The following is a 17,985-nucleotide window of genomic DNA, read 5'->3' as shown; positions in this document are numbered from 1 at the left end:
GGCACTGGCTGGAGCGAGAAATAGCCTTCGTGGTGCATAGTACATACCACGGCCTGTGTTACAGCAGTTGTGGAGCACTGGCTGGAGCGAGAAATAGCCTTCGTGGTGCATAGTACATACCACGGCCTGTGTTACAGCAGTTGTGGAGCACTGGCTGGAACGAGAAATAGCCTTCGTGGTGCATAGTACATACCACGGCCTGTGTTACAGTAGTTGTGGGGCACTGGCTGGAACGAGAAATAGCCTTCGTGGTGCATAGTACTACCACGTGCCTGTGTTACGCAGTTGTGGGGCACTGGCTGGAGCGAGAAATAGCCTTCGTGGTGCATAGTACATACCACGGCCTGTGTTACAGCAGTTGTGGAGCACTGGCTGGAGCGAGAAATAGCCTTCGTGGTGCATAGTACATACCACGGCCTGTGTTACAGCAGTTGTGGAGCACTGGCTGGAACGAGAAATAGCCTTCGTGGTGCATAGTACATACCACGGCCTGTGTTACAGTAGTTGTGGGGCACTGGCTGGAACGAGAAATAGCCTTCGTGGTGCATAGTACGCAGTTGTGGGGCACTGGCTGGAGCGAGAAATAGCCTTCGTGGTGCATAGTACATACCACGGCCTGTGTTACAGCAGTTGTGGAGCACTGGCTGGAACGAGAAATAGCCTTCGTGGTGCATAGTACATACCACGGCCTGTGTTACAGCAGTTGTGGAGCACTGGCTGGAACGAGAAATAGCCTTCGTGGTGCATAGTACATACCACGGCCTGTGTTACAGTAGTTGTGGGGCACTGGCTGGAACGAGAAATAGCCTTCGTGGTGCATAGTACATACCACGGCCTGTGTTACAGCAGTTGTGGAGCACTGGCTGGAACGAGAAATAGCCTTCGTGGTGCATAGTACATACCACGGCCTGTGTTACAGCAGTTGTGGAGCACTGGCTGGAACGAGAAATAGCCTTCGTGGTGCATAGTACATACCACGGCCTGTGTTACAGCAGTTGTGGAGCACTGGCTGGAACGAGAAATAGCCTTCGTGGTGCATAGCACTGGCTTGGAACGAGAAAATAGCCTTCGTGGTGCATAGTACATACCACGGCCTGTGTTACAGTAGTTGTGGAGCACTGGCTGGAACGAGAAATAGCCTTCGTGGTGCATAGTACATACCACGGCCTGTGTTACAGCAGTTGTGGGCACTGGCTGGAACGAGAAATAGCCTTCGTGGTGCATAGTACATACCACGGCCTGTGTGCATAGTACAGCAGTTGTGGAGCACTGGCTGGAACGAGAAATAGCCTTCGTGGTGCATAGTACATACCACGGCCTGTGTTACACTGGCTGGAGTGTGTTACAGCAGTTGTGGAGCACTGGCTGGAACGAGAAATAGCCTTCGTGGTGCATAGTACATACCACGGCCTGTGTTAGTTGTTGTGGGCACTGGCTGGAGTAGCCTTCGTGGTGCATAGTACACTGGCTGGAGCGAGAAATAGCCTTCGTGGTGCATAGTACATACCACGGCCTGTGTTACAGCAGTTGTGGAGCACTGGCTGGAGCGAGAAATAGCCTTCGTGGTGCATAGTACATACCACGGCCTGTGTTACAGCAGTTGTGGAGCACTGGTTGGAACGAGAAATAGCCTTCGTGGTGCATAGTGCATACCACGGCCTGTGTTTCAGTAGTTGTGGGGCACTGGCTGGAACGAAAAGTAGCCTTCGTGGTGCATAGTACGCAGTTGTGGGGCACTGGCTGGAGCGAGAAATAGCCTTCGTGGTGCATAGTACATACCACGGCCTGTGTTACAGCAGTTGTGGAGCACTGGCTGGAACGAGAAATAGCCTTCGTGGTGCATAGTACATACCACGGCCTGTGTTACAGTAGTTGTGGGGCACTGGCTGGAACGAGAAATAGCCTTCGTGGTGCATAGTACGCAGTTGTGGGGCACTGGCTGGAGCGAGAAATAGCCTTCGTGGTGCATAGTACATACCACGGCCTGTGTTACAGCAGTTGTGGAGCACTGGCTGGAACGAGAAATAGCCTTCGTGGTGCATAGTACATACCACGGCCTGTGTTACAGCAGTTGTGGAGCACTGGCTGGAACGAGAAATAGCCTTCGTGGTGCATAGTACATACCACGGCCTGTGTTACAGCAGTTGTGGAGCACTGGCTGGAACGAGAAATAGCCTTCGTGGTGCATAGTACATACCACGGCCTGTGTTACAGCAGTTGTGGAGCACTGGCTGGAGCGAGAAATAGCCTTCGTGGTGCATAGTACATACCACGGCCTGTGTTACAGCAGTTGTGGAGCACTGGCTGGAACGAGAAATAGCCTTCGTGGTGCATAGTACATACCACGGCCTGTGTTACAGCAGTTGTGGGGCACTGGCTGGAACGAGAAATAGCCTTCGTGGTGCATAGTACATACCACGGCCTGTGTTACAGCAGTTGTGGAGCACTGGCTGGAGCGAGAAATAGCCTTCGTGGTGCATAGTACATACCACGGCCTGTGTTACAGCAGTTGTGGAGCACTGGCTGGAACGAGAAATAGCCTTCGTGGTGCATAGTACATACCACGGCCTGTGTTACAGCAGTTGTGGGGCACTGGCTGGAACGAGAAATAGCCTTCGTGGTGCATAGTACATACCACGGCCTGTGTTACAGTAGTTGTGGGGCACTGGCTGGAGCGAGAAATAGCCTTCGTGGTGCATAGTACATACCACGGCCTGTGTTACAGCAGTTGTGGAGCACTGGCTGGAGCGAGAAATAGCCTTCGTGGTGCATAGTACATACCACGGCCTGTGTTACAGCAGTTGTGGAGCACTGGTTGCAACGAGAAATAGCCTTCGTGGTGCATAGTGCATACCACGGCCTGTGTTTCAGTAGTTGTGGGGCACTGGCTGGAACGAAAAGTAGCCTTCGTGGTGCATAGTACGCAGTTGTGGGGCACTGGCTGGAGCGAGAAATAGCCTTCGTGGTGCATAGTACATACCACGGCCTGTGTTACAGCAGTTGTGGAGCACTGGCTGGAGCGAGAAATAGCCTTCGTGGTGCATAGTACATACCACGGCCTGTGTTACAGCAGTTGTGGAGCACTGGCTGGAGCGAGAAATAGCCTTCGTGGTGCATAGTACATACCACGGCCTGTGTTACAGTAGTTGTGGGGCACTGGCTGGAGCGAGAAATAGCCTTCGTGGTGCATAGTACATACCACGGCCTGTGTTACAGCAGTTGTGGAGCACTGGCTGGAACGAGAAATAGCCTTCGTGGTGCATAGTACATACCACGGCCTGTGTTACAGCAGTTGTGGGGCACTGGCTGGAACGAGAAATAGCCTTCGTGGTGCATAGTACATACCACGGCCTGTGTTACAGTAGTTGTGGAGCACTGGCTGGAACGAGAAATAGCCTTCGTGGTGCATAGTACATACCACGGCCTGTGTTACAGCAGTTGTGGGGCACTGGCTGGAGCGAGAAATAGCCTTCGTGGTGCATAGTACATACCACGGCCTGTGTTACAGCAGTTGTGGAGCACTGGCTGGAACGAGAAATAGCCTTCGTGGTGCATAGTACATACCACGGCCTGTGTTACAGCAGTTGTGGAGCACTGGCTGGAACGAGAAATAGCCTTCGTGGTGCATAGTACATACCACGGCCTGTGTTACAGCAGTTGTGGAGCACTGGCTGGAACGAGAAATAGCCTTCGTGGTGCATAGTACATACCACGGCCTGTGTTACAGCAGTTGTGGAGCACTGGCTGGAACGAGAAATAGCCTTCGTGGTGCATAGTACATACCACGGCCTGTGTTACAGCAGTTGTGGAGCACTGGCTGGAACGAGAAATAGCCTTCGTGGTGCATAGTACATACCACGGCCTGTGTTACAGCAGTTGTGGAGCACTGGCTGGAACGAGAAATAGCCTTCGTGGTGCATAGTACATACCACGGCCTGTGTTACAGCAGTTGTGGAGCACTGGCTGGAACGAGAAATAGCCTTCGTGGTGCATAGTACATACCACGGCCTGTGTTACAGTAGTTGTGGAGCACTGGCTGGAACGAGAAATAGCCTTCGTGGTGCATAGTACATACCACGGCCTGTGTTACAGCAGTTGTGGAGCACTGGCTGGAGCGAGAAATAGCCTTCGTGGTGCATAGTACATACCACGGCCTGTGTTACAGCAGTTGTGGAGCACTGGCTGGAACGAGAAATAGCCTTCGTGGTGCATAGTACATACCACGGCCTGTGTTAGTAGCAGTTGTGGGGCACTGGCTGGAACGAGAAATAGCCTTCGTGGTGCATAGTACATACCACGGCCTGTGTTACAGCAGTTGTGGAGCACTGGCTGGAGCGAGAAATAGCCTTCGTGGTGCATAGTACATACCACGGCCTGTGTTACAGCAGTTGTGGAGCACTGGTTGCAACGAGAAATAGCCTTCGTGGTGCATAGTACATACCACGGCCTGTGTTTCAGTAGTTGTGGGGCACTGGCTGGAACGAAAAGTAGCCTTCGTGGTGCATAGTACGCAGTTGTGGGGCACTGGCTGGAGCGAGAAATAGCCTTCGTGGTGCATAGTACATACCACGGCCTGTGTTACAGCAGTTGTGGAGCACTGGCTGGAGCGAGAAATAGCCTTCGTGGTGCATAGTACATACCACGGCCTGTGTTACAGCAGTTGTGGAGCACTGGCTGGAACGAGAAATAGCCTTCGTGGTGCATAGTACGCAGTTGTGGGGCACTGGCTGGAGCGAGAAATAGCCTTCGTGGTGCATAGTACATACCACGGCCTGTGTTACAGCAGTTGTGGAGCACTGGCTGGAACGAGAAATAGCCTTCGTGGTGCATAGTACATACCACGGCCTGTGTTACAGCAGTTGTGGAGCACTGGCTGGAACGAGAAATAGCCTTCGTGGTGCATAGTACATACCACGGCCTGTGTTACAGCAGTTGTGGAGCACTGGCTGGAACGAGAAATAGCCTTCGTGGTGCATAGTACATACCACGGCCTGTGTTACAGCAGTTGTGGAGCACTGGCTGGAGCGAGAAATAGCCTTCGTGGTGCATAGTACATACCACGGCCTGTGTTACAGCAGTTGTGGAGCACTGGCTGGAACGAGAAATAGCCTTCGTGGTGCATAGTACATACCACGGCCTGTGTTACAGCAGTTGTGGGGCACTGGCTGGAACGAGAAATAGCCTTCGTGGTGCATAGTACATACCACGGCCTGTGTTACAGCAGTTGTGGAGCACTGGCTGGAACGAGAAATAGCCTTCGTGGTGCATAGTACATACCACGGCCTGTGTTACAGCAGTTGTGGGGCACTGGCTGGAACGAGAAATAGCCTTCGTGGTGCATAGTACATACCACGGCCTGTGTTACAGCAGTTGTGGAGCACTGGCTGGAGCGAGAAATAGCCTTCGTGGTGCATAGTACATACCACGGCCTGTGTTACAGTAGTTGTGGAGCACTGGCTGGAACGAGAAATAGCCTTCGTGGTGCATAGTACATACCACGGCCTGTGTTACAGCAGTTGTGGAGCACTGGCTGGAGCGAGAAATAGCCTTCGTGGTGCATAGTACATACCACGGCCTGTGTTACAGCAGTTGTGGAGCACTGGTTGGAAACGAGAAATAGCCTTCGTGGTGCATAGTGCATACCACGGCCTGTGTTTCAGTAGTTGTGGGGCACTGGCTGGAACGAAAAATAGCCTTCGTGGTGCATAGTACGCAGTTGTGGGGCACTGGCTGGAGCGAGAAATAGCCTTCGTGGTGCATAGTACATACCACGGCCTGTGTTACAGCAGTTGTGGAGCACTGGCTGGAGCGAGAAATAGCCTTCGTGGTGCATAGTACATACCACGGCCTGTGTTACAGCAGTTGTGGAGCACTGGCTGGAACGAGAAATAGCCTTCGTGGTGCATAGTACGCATACCACGGCCTGTGTTGGAGCGAGTTGTGGGGCACTGGCTGGAGCGAGAAATAGCCTTCGTGGTGCATAGTACATACCACGGCCTGTGTTACAGCAGTTGTGGAGCACTGGCTGGAACGAGAAATAGCCTTCGTGGTGCATAGTACATACCACGGCCTGTGTTACAGCAGTTGTGGAGCACTGGCTGGAACGAGAAATAGCCTTCGTGGTGCATAGTACATACCACGGCCTGTGTTACAGTTGTGGAGCACTGGCTGGAACGAGAAATAGCCTTCGTGGTGCATAGTACATACCACGGCCTGTGTTACAGTAGTTGTGGGGCACTGGCTGGAACGAGAAATAGCCTTCGTGGTGCATAGTACATACCACGGCCTGTGTTACAGTAGTTGTGGAGCACTGGCTGGAGCGAGAAATAGCCTTCGTGGTGCATAGTACATACCACGGCCTGTGTTACAGCAGTTGTGGAGCACTGGCTGGAGCGAGAAATAGCCTTCGTGGTGCATAGTACATACCACGGCCTGTGTTACAGCAGTTGTGGAGCACTGGCTGGAACGAGAAATAGCCTTCGTGGTGCATAGTACATACCACGGCCTGTGTTACAGTAGTTGTGGGGCACTGGCTGGAACGAGAAATAGCCTTCGTGGTGCATAGTACGCAGTTGTGGGGCACTGGCTGGAGCGAGAAATAGCCTTCGTGGTGCATAGTACATACCACGGCCTGTGTTACAGCAGTTGTGGAGCACTGGCTGGAGCGAGAAATAGCCTTCGTGGTGCATAGTACATACCACGGCCTGTGTTACAGCAGTTGTGGAGCACTGGCTGGAACGAGAAATAGCCTTCGTGGTGCATAGTACATACCACGGCCTGTGTTACAGGCTGGAGAGAAATAGCCTTCGTGGTGGCACTGGCTGGAACGAGAAAATAGCCTTCGTGGTGCATAGTACATACCACGGCCTGTGTTACAGCAGTTGTGGAGCACTGGCTGGAGCGAGAAATAGCCTTCGTGGTGCATAGTACATACCACGGCCTGTGTTACAGCAGTTGTGGAGCACTGGCTGGAACGAGAAATAGCCTTCGTGGTGCATAGTACATACCACGGCCTGTGTTACAGCAGTTGTGGAGCACTGGCTGGAACGAGAAATAGCCTTCGTGGTGCATAGTACATACCACGGCCTGTGTTACAGCAGTTGTGGAGCACTGGCTGGAACGAGAAATAGCCTTCGTGGTGCATAGTACATACCACGGCCTGTGTTACAGCAGTTGTGGAGCACTGGCTGGAACGAGAAATAGCCTTCGTGGTGCATAGTACATACCACGGCCTGTGTTACAGCAGTTGTGGAGCACTGGCTGGAACGAGAAATAGCCTTCGTGGTGCATAGTACATACCACGGCCTGTGTTACAGCAGTTGTGGAGCACTGGCTGGAACGAGAAATAGCCTTCGTGGTGCATAGTACATACCACGGCCTGTGTTACAGCAGTTGTGGAGCACTGGCTGGAACGAGAAATAGCCTTCGTGGTGCATAGTACATACCACGGCCTGTGTTACAGTAGTTGTGGGGCACTGGCTGGAGCGAGAAATAGCCTTCGTGGTGCATAGTACATACCACGGCCTGTGTTACAGTAGTTGTGGAGCACTGGCTGGAGCGAGAAATAGCCTTCGTGGTGCATAGTACATACCACGGCCTGTGTTACAGCAGTTGTGGAGCACTGGTTGGAACGAGAAATAGCCTTCGTGGTGCATAGTGCATACCACGGCCTGTGTTTCAGTAGTTGTGGGGCACTGGCTGGAACGAAAAATAGCCTTCGTGGTGCATAGTACGCAGTTGTGGGGCACTGGCTGGAGCGAGAAATAGCCTTCGTGGTGCATAGTACATACCACGGCCTGTGTTACAGCAGTTGTGGAGCACTGGCTGGAGCGAGAAATAGCCTTCGTGGTGCATAGTACATACCACGGCCTGTGTTACAGCAGTTGTGGAGCACTGGCTGGAACGAGCCTTCGTGGTGCAAGTAGCCTACCACGGCCTTGTTTCAGTGGTGGGGCATAGTAGCGCATAGTACATACACGGCCTGTGTGGGGCACTGGCTGGAGCGAGAAATAGCCTTCGTGGTGCATAGTACATACCACGGCCTGTGTTACAGCAGTTGTGGAGCACTGGCTGGAACGAGAAATAGCCTTCGTGGTGCATAGTACATACCACGGCCTGTGTTACAGCAGTTGTGGAGCACTGGCTGGAACGAGAAATAGCCTTCGTGGTGCATAGTACATACCACGGCCTGTGTTACAGTAGTTGTGGAGCACTGGCTGGAACGAGAAATAGCCTTCGTGGTGCATAGTACATACCACGGCCTGTGTTACAGCAGTTGTGGAGCACTGGCTGGAGCGAGAAATAGCCTTCGTGGTGCATAGTACATACCACGGCCTGTGTTACAGCAGTTGTGGAGCACTGGCTGGAACGAGAAATAGCCTTCGTGGTGCATAGTACATACCACGGCCTGTGTTACAGTAGTTGTGGAGCACTGGCTGGAACGAGAAATAGCCTTCGTGGTGCATAGTACATACCACGGCCTGTGTTACAGCAGTTGTGGAGCACTGGCTGGAACGAGAAATAGCCTTCGTGGTGCATAGTACATACCACGGCCTGTGTTACAGCAGTTGTGGAGCACTGGCTGGAACGAGAAATAGCCTTCGTGGTGCATAGTACATACCACGGCCTGTGTTACAGTAGTTGTGGAGCACTGGCTGGAACGAGAAATAGCCTAGCATAGTACATACCACGGCTGTTACAGCAGTTGTGGGGCACTGGCTGAATCGAGAAATAGCCTTCGTGGTGCATAGTACATACCACGGCCTGTGTTACAGCAGTTGTGGAGCACTGGCTGGAACGAGAAATAGCCTTCGTGGTGCATAGTACATACCACGGCCTGTGTTACAGCAGTTGTGGAGCACTGGCTGGAACGAGAAATAGCCTTCGTGGTGCATAGTACATACCACGGCCTGTGTTACAGCAGTTGTGGAGCACTGGTTGCAACGAGAAATAGCCTTCGTGGTGCATAGTGCATACCACGGCCTGTGTTTCAGTAGTTGTGGGGCACTGGCTGGAACGAAAAATAGCCTTCGTGGTGCATAGTACGCAGTTGTGGGGCACTGGCTGGAGCGAGAAATAGCCTTCGTGGTGCATAGTACATACCACGGCCTGTGTTACAGCAGTTGTGGAGCACTGGCTGGAACGAGAAATAGCCTTCGTGGTGCATAGTACATACCACGGCCTGTGTTACAGCAGTTGTGGAGCACTGGCTGGAACGAGAAATAGCCTTCGTGGTGCATAGTACGCAGTTGTGGGGCACTGGCTGGAGCGAGAAATAGCCTTCGTGGTGCATAGTACATACCACGGCCTGTGTTACAGCAGTTGTGGAGCACTGGCTGGAACGAGAAATAGCCTTCGTGGTGCATATAGTACATACACACGGCCTGTGTTACAGCAGTTGTGGGGCACTGGCTGGAACGAGAAATAGCCTTCGTGGTGCATAGTACATACCACGGCCTGTGTTACAGCAGTTGTGGAGCACTGGCTGGAACGAGAAATAGCCTTCGTGGTGCATAGTACATACCACGGCCTGTGTTACAGCAGTTGTGGAGCACTGGCTGGAACGAGAAATAGCCTTCGTGGTGCATAGTACATACCACGGCCTGTGTTACAGTAGTTGTGGAGCACTGGCTGGAACGAGAAATAGCCTTCGTGGTGCATAGTACATACCACGGCCTGTGTTACAGTAGTTGTGGAGCACTGGCTGGAACGAGAAATAGCCTTCGTGGTGCATAGTACATACCACGGCCTGTGTTACAGCAGTTGTGGAGCACTGGCTGGAACGAGAAATAGCCTTCGTGGTGCATAGTACATACCACGGCCTGTGTTACAGCAGTTGTGGAGCACTGGGCACTGGCTGGACCGAGAAATAGCCTTCGTGGTGCATAGTACATACCACGGCCTGTGTTACAGCAGTTGTGGGGCACTGGCTGGAACGAGAAATAGCCTTCGTGGTGCATAGTACATACCACGGCCTGTGTTACAGCAGTTGTGGAGCACTGGCTGGAACGAGAAATAGCCTTCGTGGTGCATAGTACATACCACGGCCTGTGTTACAGTAGTTGTGGAGCACTGGCTGGAACGAGAAATAGCCTTCGTGGTGCATAGTACATACCACGGCCTGTGTTACAGCAGTTGTGGAGCACTGGCTGGAACGAGAAATAGCCTTCGTGGTGCATAGTACATACCACGGCCTGTGTTACAGTAGTTGTGGTGCACTGGCTGGTACGAGAAATAGCCCATTGTGTCCACCGACCGGGTTTTGATTAAGAATACCATAATTCGATAAATCTGTTTACTGTTTATTCGAACAATTCATGCTGAGTGTAGTTGTTCGCGTATTAAAAGTTAATGCTAACCTATATATCATTGCGTTATCACAAAGTTGGAGCGGAAACCAGCTGTCGCCACATAGGTTACTCTTTTTACGACAGGCAGCAAGGGATCTTTTATTTGCGCTTCCCACAGGCAGGATAGCACAAACCATGGCCTTTGTTGAACCAGTTATGGATCACTGGTCGGTGCAAGTGGTTTACACCTACCCATTGAGCCATGCGGAGCACTTACTCGGGGTTTTGAGTCTGTATCTCGATTAAAAAACCCATGCCTCGACTGGGATCCGAACCCAGTACCTACCAGCCTGTAGACCAATGGCTAACCACGACGCCACCGAGGCCGGTTACATAATCATAAACGTTCAAAACACCGCAAGATAATAAGGCAATAAGAGTTGTCCCCCTTCGTTTACAAATCGTCTGCTTTTGACACTAGAATGTTGACACTCTTAATACCGACAAAAAAGCTGCAAACCCCTTGTATAGCTATTTGTTAAAAAAAACAAAAGCAAACACATTTTGAAGAATTTGATGACACTGTATGTTACTAAAATGTATTACAACTCAAAATGTGTGTGTACTTAATTTAAAAGTTTGACTTAGTGTAATCTCAATTCTTTATGCTGTCGATTCTTATAATCAATGTTAGCAGCATAATTTAACAACACGTGTACGTATCTTCAATCATCTTGTTTAGGCTTGAATATGTTCATAATATTGGCTGTGTGGCTTGGGATTTCAAAGTTTCACTGATAAATAGCTATATATATAAAACAAAATTTATTTATTTATTTTTCTTTTTTATTGGCAAAGGCACAGTTTATAAAACATAAATTACAATATACAAGAAAAAGGAACAATACACTATGAACACAGCAAGTAATTAAATACAAACAGTAATTGAAAAAAAGAAAAAAAAATGAAGTAAAACGTTATGTACAGCTGATGTTTCAGGGAGGTTTAACATGTAATTGAAAACATGGGCTATTTCACAGCAGATCTCCTATTTACACGACTTTTATATTTGCATAAATATATTATATATATTATTATAGATGCATTAAAAACCAGTTGGTAAATAGCTACATGAATGGGCGGCGCGTAGCACCAGTGGTAAAGCGCTCGCTTGTTGCGCGGTCGGTTTGGGATCGATCCCCGTTGGCGGGGGGTGGGGGGGGGGGCATTGGGCTAATCCTCGCATCACGACTGGTATATGAAAGGCAGTTGTGTGTGCTATTGTGCCTGTAGGATGGTGCGTATAAAAGGTCCCTTGCCACTAATGAAAACATAAAGTGGGTTTCCTCTCTGAGACTCTATCTTAAAATTACCAATGACCGATGGTTAATAAATCAATGTGCTCTAGTGGTGTCGTTAAACAAAACAAACTGTGCAAACTTTACCTATATGAAGTGGCGTCGTTTTCCTGGTCTTTAATCTGTACCTGTCCATGTCTCGGAAGTAATTCTGTGAGATTTAATAAATAAAATACTGTACTGGTTTCCGTGTGAAACCCTTTATACGACAACCCGTGATGTACGACTCAAAACACAATCGTTGTCATATAGGCGGTCTCACAGGGGAACTCTTTTAGTATTTTCTATGCATGGAATGGCTGAACAAAAGTTTCTTTTGTTTAATGACACCACTAGAGCACATTGATTTATTAATCATCGGCTATTGGATGACAAACATATGGTCATTTTGACACATTCATAGAGAGGAAACCCGCTACACTTTTCCATGACACAGTCTTTTATAGAGAGGAAACCCGCTACATTTTACCGACGGGAATGGCTGAAATGATCGAACGATAATGTTATATTATATGTTTATGGTTGGTTTAAATTTTTATACAGAATGCAAATAATCTTTCAAGCGGAGAGGCATTTTAATTATGCCAGAATGCAACGTATCAAGCGGAGAGGCATTTTAATTATGCCTACCGCCTGTTTGCCGATCCATTTAACCCTTTAACCGCTGAGGTCGCAATATTGCGACGAAAAAAGTTTGGTGCTTGCTCGTCTTACTCAGGTCGTCAATCGAACGCACTCGCTAATATAACTACTTCCGGAAAATGGCAGGAACGTTTACGAACATTTTGATGTATTTTGATGTATTACAGTCGATTGTTTTGAACAAAAACGTGGTTAGAATATGTGTTTAAAGTGAGGGGTTGATGGCAGGTAAACGATTTACAGTAAACGAAGTGTTAGGCTTTATTCAAGCGGATACGGACAGTGGCAGTGAACCAGAAAGTGGAATTTCCGATGCGGGATGGCCCGATAATGATACAGAAAGTGATAATGAATCATGTCTTGATCCCACCCCACCCCCAGAAAGACGTACACAGTTGAGGGGTCGGGGTCAGAGTTAGACTAGAGGACGCGGTCGTTCAAGTGGGCGTGGTCAGGCTAGAGGTCCATGCCAGGGACGGGTTAGGACCCAGAGAGGTAGAGGGAGAAGCCAAACTGAAAACTTGAACCCTGATCAGGTATATCAAAGTCAGTGGGAGAGTTTGGTAAATGTGGAAAAATACGAAACATGGATAAAACATTTTGATGAAAACACTGGCTTTACGGATAAGGAAAATTTCCATGATGTTCAAATAACCCCTATCCAAATTTTTGAGAGAATAATTGATGATGATTTCTGGGATTTATTAGTGAATGAAACTAACAGATATGCTAATAAATTTCTTGAAAATAATAATTTGAAGCCTCATTCAAGATTTCAAGCCTGGCGTCAAGTTACTATCCCTGATATGAAAGCATTTGTTGAGCTGTTGCTCGCAATGGGAATTGTCCAAAAACATGAGCTTGAGGCATACTGGGAAACACACTGGCTCTTTGATACACCCGGATTTGCTAAAGTTATGCAAAGAAATCGGTTTGAATTGATATTGTCATTCCTACATTTCAATGACAACAGCCAGCATGTGCCACGAGGTGAAGAAGGCCATGATCGGCTTTTCAAGGTGAGACCAGTAATCGACATGGTCATTCCAATGTTCAAGGACTTGTTTGTTCCCCAAAAGGAACTGTCACTTGATGAAATGACAATAGCGTTCAAAGAAAGGAGTACACTCAAACAATACAACCCCAAAAAGCCAGACAAATGGGGGTATAAGGAATTGGCATTGTCTGAGGCCAAAACTGGTTACGTTTTGAATTGGTCATTGTATGCTGGCAAGGATGACGAGAGAAACCCTGAAGAATCTGCAACATACACTATTGTGAAAAACCTGTGTGTGAACCATTTGGACAAGGGCAATATCATTTTCATGGACAGCTACTACACAAGTTAAAAGTTTCTTTTCATTAAGGACATCACTAGAGTGCATTGACTTATTAATCATCGGTTACGGGATGTCAAACATATTGTAATTTTAACATATTGTCTTAGAGAGGAAACCCACTTCCTTTTTCAATTTGTAACATGACAGCTTTTATATGCGTTATCTCGCAGACAGGATTGCACATACCAGTCGTGGTGCACTGGCTGGAATGAGAAATAGCCCAATGGACCCAACGATGGGTATCGATCCCAGACCGACCGCGCATCAGCCGAGCGCTTTACCACTGCTACGTCCCACTGCATCTACTTCGTTTACTGAATAAATATTGTTTAAGCAAAATCAATAAAAACAACATTATCTATGTCACATGTTTTCGGTTTATAATTAAATAACTTGATAGATAATAATACACGAGTGGCCGTTAAGATACCATTTATCTCACACTGAGTTGTTTTAAAATGTGTCTAACGAGCGAATACGAGTTTGATACGTTTTTCAACGAGTTGTGAGATAAATGGCATCTAACGGACACGAATGTATTATTGTATTTCTTACATATCCAGGTTTTAAGCAACATTTAACATCTTTTTCGACTATAAGTTATTTACAACCATTGCACTTACAGCTGACTTACGCGTCACAGACACGTGGTTGGCAGGTTAACCATACGTCACAATGCAATCGATTTCCATCACGCTGGTTGTTGTTGTTTGTTTTGCTTTGTTGTTTTTTTGGGGGTTTTTTATTATTGGACGTATGGCATTGGTGACCTGGTCATCACCCAGGAGCAGCCAGTCGTATGTCTTGAAATTGTTAAGTATCGTGCGTAAGAAAGTTAGTTTAATAATAATAATAATAATAATAATAATAATACATGTAATAATAATAATAATAGTAATAATTTTAAAAGCAAATTCATTAATAGTAAGCAGGCATGTGTGAGTCATGATATACCTTTTCGTGACTTTGACCTTGGTGCAAGTCATAACTTGACCTTGACCTATTTCTGTTTCCCAGGCCCAACTCGACCACTCTAGACTGGTCCAGACCCCGAGACACGACACAGACCGTTACCTATATCATGGATTGTGATTTTCACGTTGACAACCGTTAACGTATAGTAGTCCAAATTGTGTTTTTTAATATTCATTTCATTTCAATTCATTAATTTCAACCCACTTTCGAACGGCCTCGGTGGCGTCGTGGTAGGCCATCGGTCTACAGGCTGGTAGGTACTGGGTTCGGATCCCAGTCGAGGCATGGGATTTTTAATTCAGATACCGACTCCAAACCCTGAGGGAGTGCTCCGCAAGGCTCAATGGGTAGGTGTAAACCACTTGCACCGACCAGTGATCCATAACTGGTTCAACAAAGGCCATGGTTTATGCTATCCTGCCTGTGGGAAGCGCAAATAAAAGATTGCTTGCTGCTAATCGGAAGAGGAGCCCATATAGTGGCGACAGCGGGTTTCTTCTCAAAATCTGTGTGGTCCTTAACCATATGTCTGACGCCATATAACCGTAAATAAAATGTGTTGAGTGCGTCGTTAAATAAAACATTTCTTTCTTTCTTTCAACCCACTTTCGTGTTTTATATCAAACAAAGGTTCACGACATTCGACACAGATCACGATCTATATCATGGATTGTGATTTTCACGTAGGAAACCGTTAACGTATAGTAGTCCAAATTGTGTTTTTAAATATTAATTTCATTTTAATTCATTAATTTCAACCCACTTTCGTGTTTTATATCAAACAAAGGTTCACGACACTCGTAACAAAATATCGTCTACTGATTACAAATTGACCAATCCAGATTATAAGGAGCGATATCTCCTAAGGAGAATATCGCAGGAGATATCGCAAATTATAGTGCCAGCGATAGTTCCTACAAAGGACTTTAATGGGTGATAAATATGCACATTCATAATGTCTTAAGCCCTTAAACAATAGTAACACATGTTATATTCACTTCTTTTTACCTACGTTTGTCAATGTATTAACTTTAACTGTCTGTAACCTGATAATCAGGTTTAGCTTTCTTTGTCCATATATCAATTATAACTGCGTGTCTTTGTCAATATATCAATTATAACTGCGTGTCTGTGTCCATATATCAATTATAGCTGCGTGTCTTTGTCCATATATCAATTATAGCTGCGTGTCTTTGTCCATATATCAATTATAGCTGCGTGTCTTTGTCCATATATCAATTATAGCTGCGTGTCTTTGTCCATATATCAATTATACCTGCGTGTCTTTATCCATATATCAATTATACCTGCGTGTCTTTATCCATATATCCAATAGTCGATGATTAATATATCAATGTGCTCTAGAGGTGTCGTTTAACATAGCAAACTTTAACTTTGTCCATACATTAATTCTAGCTTCCTGGTTTTTCCATATATCAATTATAGCTGCGTGTCTTTATCCATATATCAATTATAACTACGTGTCTTTGTCCATATATCCAATAGTATATATCAATGTGCTCTAGAGGTGTCGTTTAACATAACAAACTTTAACTTTGTCCATATATTAATTCTAGCTGCCTAGTTTTTTTCCATATATCAATTCTAACTGACTGAATGTTTCCATATATCAAATCTGTTTGTGTTTTTCCATACATCAATTCTAGCTGTCTATCTTTGTCCATATATCAATTATGTCTGTATTTGTGCACGAATCAATGTTTGCGGTTTGTTTTGTCCATATATCAATTCTAGCTGTCTGTATTTCTCCGTGAATCAATGTTTCCATTTTGTGTTTACCCATATATCAGTTGTAGCTGTCTGTGCGTGTCCATATATCAAATCTAGCTGCGTGTGTTTGTTCATATATCAATTCTAGCTGTGTGTGTTTGTTCATATATCAATTCTAGCCGTCTGCTTGTCCACATATCAATTCTAGCTGTGTGTGTTTGTTCATATATCAATTCTAGCTGTGTGTGTTTGTTCATATATCAATTCTAGCTGTCTGTTTGTCCACATATCAATTCTAGCTGTCTGTTTATCCACATATCAATTCTAGCTGTCTGTGTGTTCATATATCAATTCTAGCTGTCTGTTTGTCCACATATCAATTCTATCTGTCTGTTTGTCCACATATCAATTCTAGCTGTCTGTGCTTGTCCATATATATATAATATTTAGAATTGACATATGGACGAACACAGACAGCTAGAATTCATATACGGACACACAGTTAATGTATTTGTTTTGTTTAACGACACCACTAGAGCACATTGATTAATTAATCATCGGCTATTGGATGTCAAACATATGGTAATTATGACTCGTAGTCATCAGAGGAAACCCGCTACATCTTTCCTAATGGAGCTATGGATCTTTTATATGCACTTCCCCACAGACAGGAAAACACATACCACGCCCTTTGTCCAGTTGTGGTTCACTGGTTAGAACGAAAAAAAAAATCCAAGCAGCTGAATGGACCCACCGAAGTGGTCCGATCCTGCGACGCAAGCATCTCAAGCGAGCACTCAACCGACAGAGCTAAATCTCACCCCAATTAACTACCAATACTATTTTTAATTCAGAAATATTGTGGGCTAGAGCCCCATGCCCAAACACCCAGCCACCCAGCCACCACCCCCCCCCCCCCCCACCCCCCCCCCACCCCCTACACACACACACTGCTCCGCCGAGCCTGTAAATCCCGCCCGTGATCGGGAAGAAATGCTATATAGTTCAAAGGAGATTACGATAAGGGTGGGGTGGTGGTTGTTGGTATTAACAACTTCAGCTGTCTATGTTTTATCATATATCAACATCAGCTGATGCAGTGTCACATCTTCCATAATGTATACTCGGGTGATATCTTCTGCAGGCGATATCAAAGTGACGTTAATGAATGGCTTGTCGTCGACGATAATCTGTAACAAGAAAATAAATTTAAACATGAATATATATACTACTCAAAATTTGCTGAGGATCATACCATTTTTGTAGGATAAAATTAGTCAATGACCCCATATTGAAATATATCTATTTACACTAAATGGGTAAGCCCACTAGGGCCTCAATCACACGCTTGAGTGATTACCATGCGCCTTTGAGGTCACGGTATGCACGTGCAACTTGACAACCTCTGTACTGGCTTGCTGAGACAGTGTCGTCGTACACATGTTATTGAAAGGTTAGCATCAGTTTCGAGAACATTTTTACCGCATTTGAGGTCCACAGTGCCTCCTCAACGTCAACGTCGTCGGTTGACCACCGAAGAATTGGCCAGGGCCATGGGCATGCTGGAATGTGGGTCTTCACAGTGTAGGATTGCCAACGTCTTTGGTGTGAGCCAAAGTGTGATAGGCAGAGCATGAAATCGCTTCCAGA

At 46.8% G+C, this 17,985-nt stretch overlaps 2 protein-coding genes across 2 annotated transcripts in view; one reads left to right on the top strand and one right to left on the bottom strand.

Annotated features, from left to right (window-relative positions):
• The first annotated feature begins 13,125 nt into the window (after positions 1-13,125).
• LOC121373023 (piggyBac transposable element-derived protein 4-like) lies at positions 13,126-13,638 on the top strand. Its single transcript, XM_041499465.1, has one exon. It carries the CDS (start codon positions 13,126-13,128, stop codon positions 13,636-13,638), a length of 513 nt encoding a protein of 170 aa, XP_041355399.1.
• Positions 13,639-15,109: 1,471 nt separating this feature from the next.
• LOC121373450 (sushi, von Willebrand factor type A, EGF and pentraxin domain-containing protein 1-like) overlaps positions 15,110-17,985 on the bottom strand; it is a 28,642-nt gene continuing 25,766 nt past the window's right edge. Inside the window, exon 8 of the mRNA XM_041500111.1 lies at positions 15,110-17,525. Within this exon, the coding sequence (XP_041356045.1) occupies positions 17,400-17,525 (126 nt within the window). The 3' untranslated portion in view covers positions 15,110-17,399. The remainder of the gene's footprint in view (positions 17,526-17,985) is intronic.

The sequence above is a fragment of the Gigantopelta aegis genome, chromosome 5, assembly GCF_016097555.1.
Source record: "Gigantopelta aegis isolate Gae_Host chromosome 5, Gae_host_genome, whole genome shotgun sequence".
In the NCBI taxonomy this organism is placed as follows: domain Eukaryota; kingdom Metazoa; phylum Mollusca; class Gastropoda; order Neomphalida; family Peltospiridae; genus Gigantopelta; species Gigantopelta aegis.
Note: the sequence above shows the minus strand (reverse complement) of the source record. Positions and strands in the feature narration are given on the sequence as shown.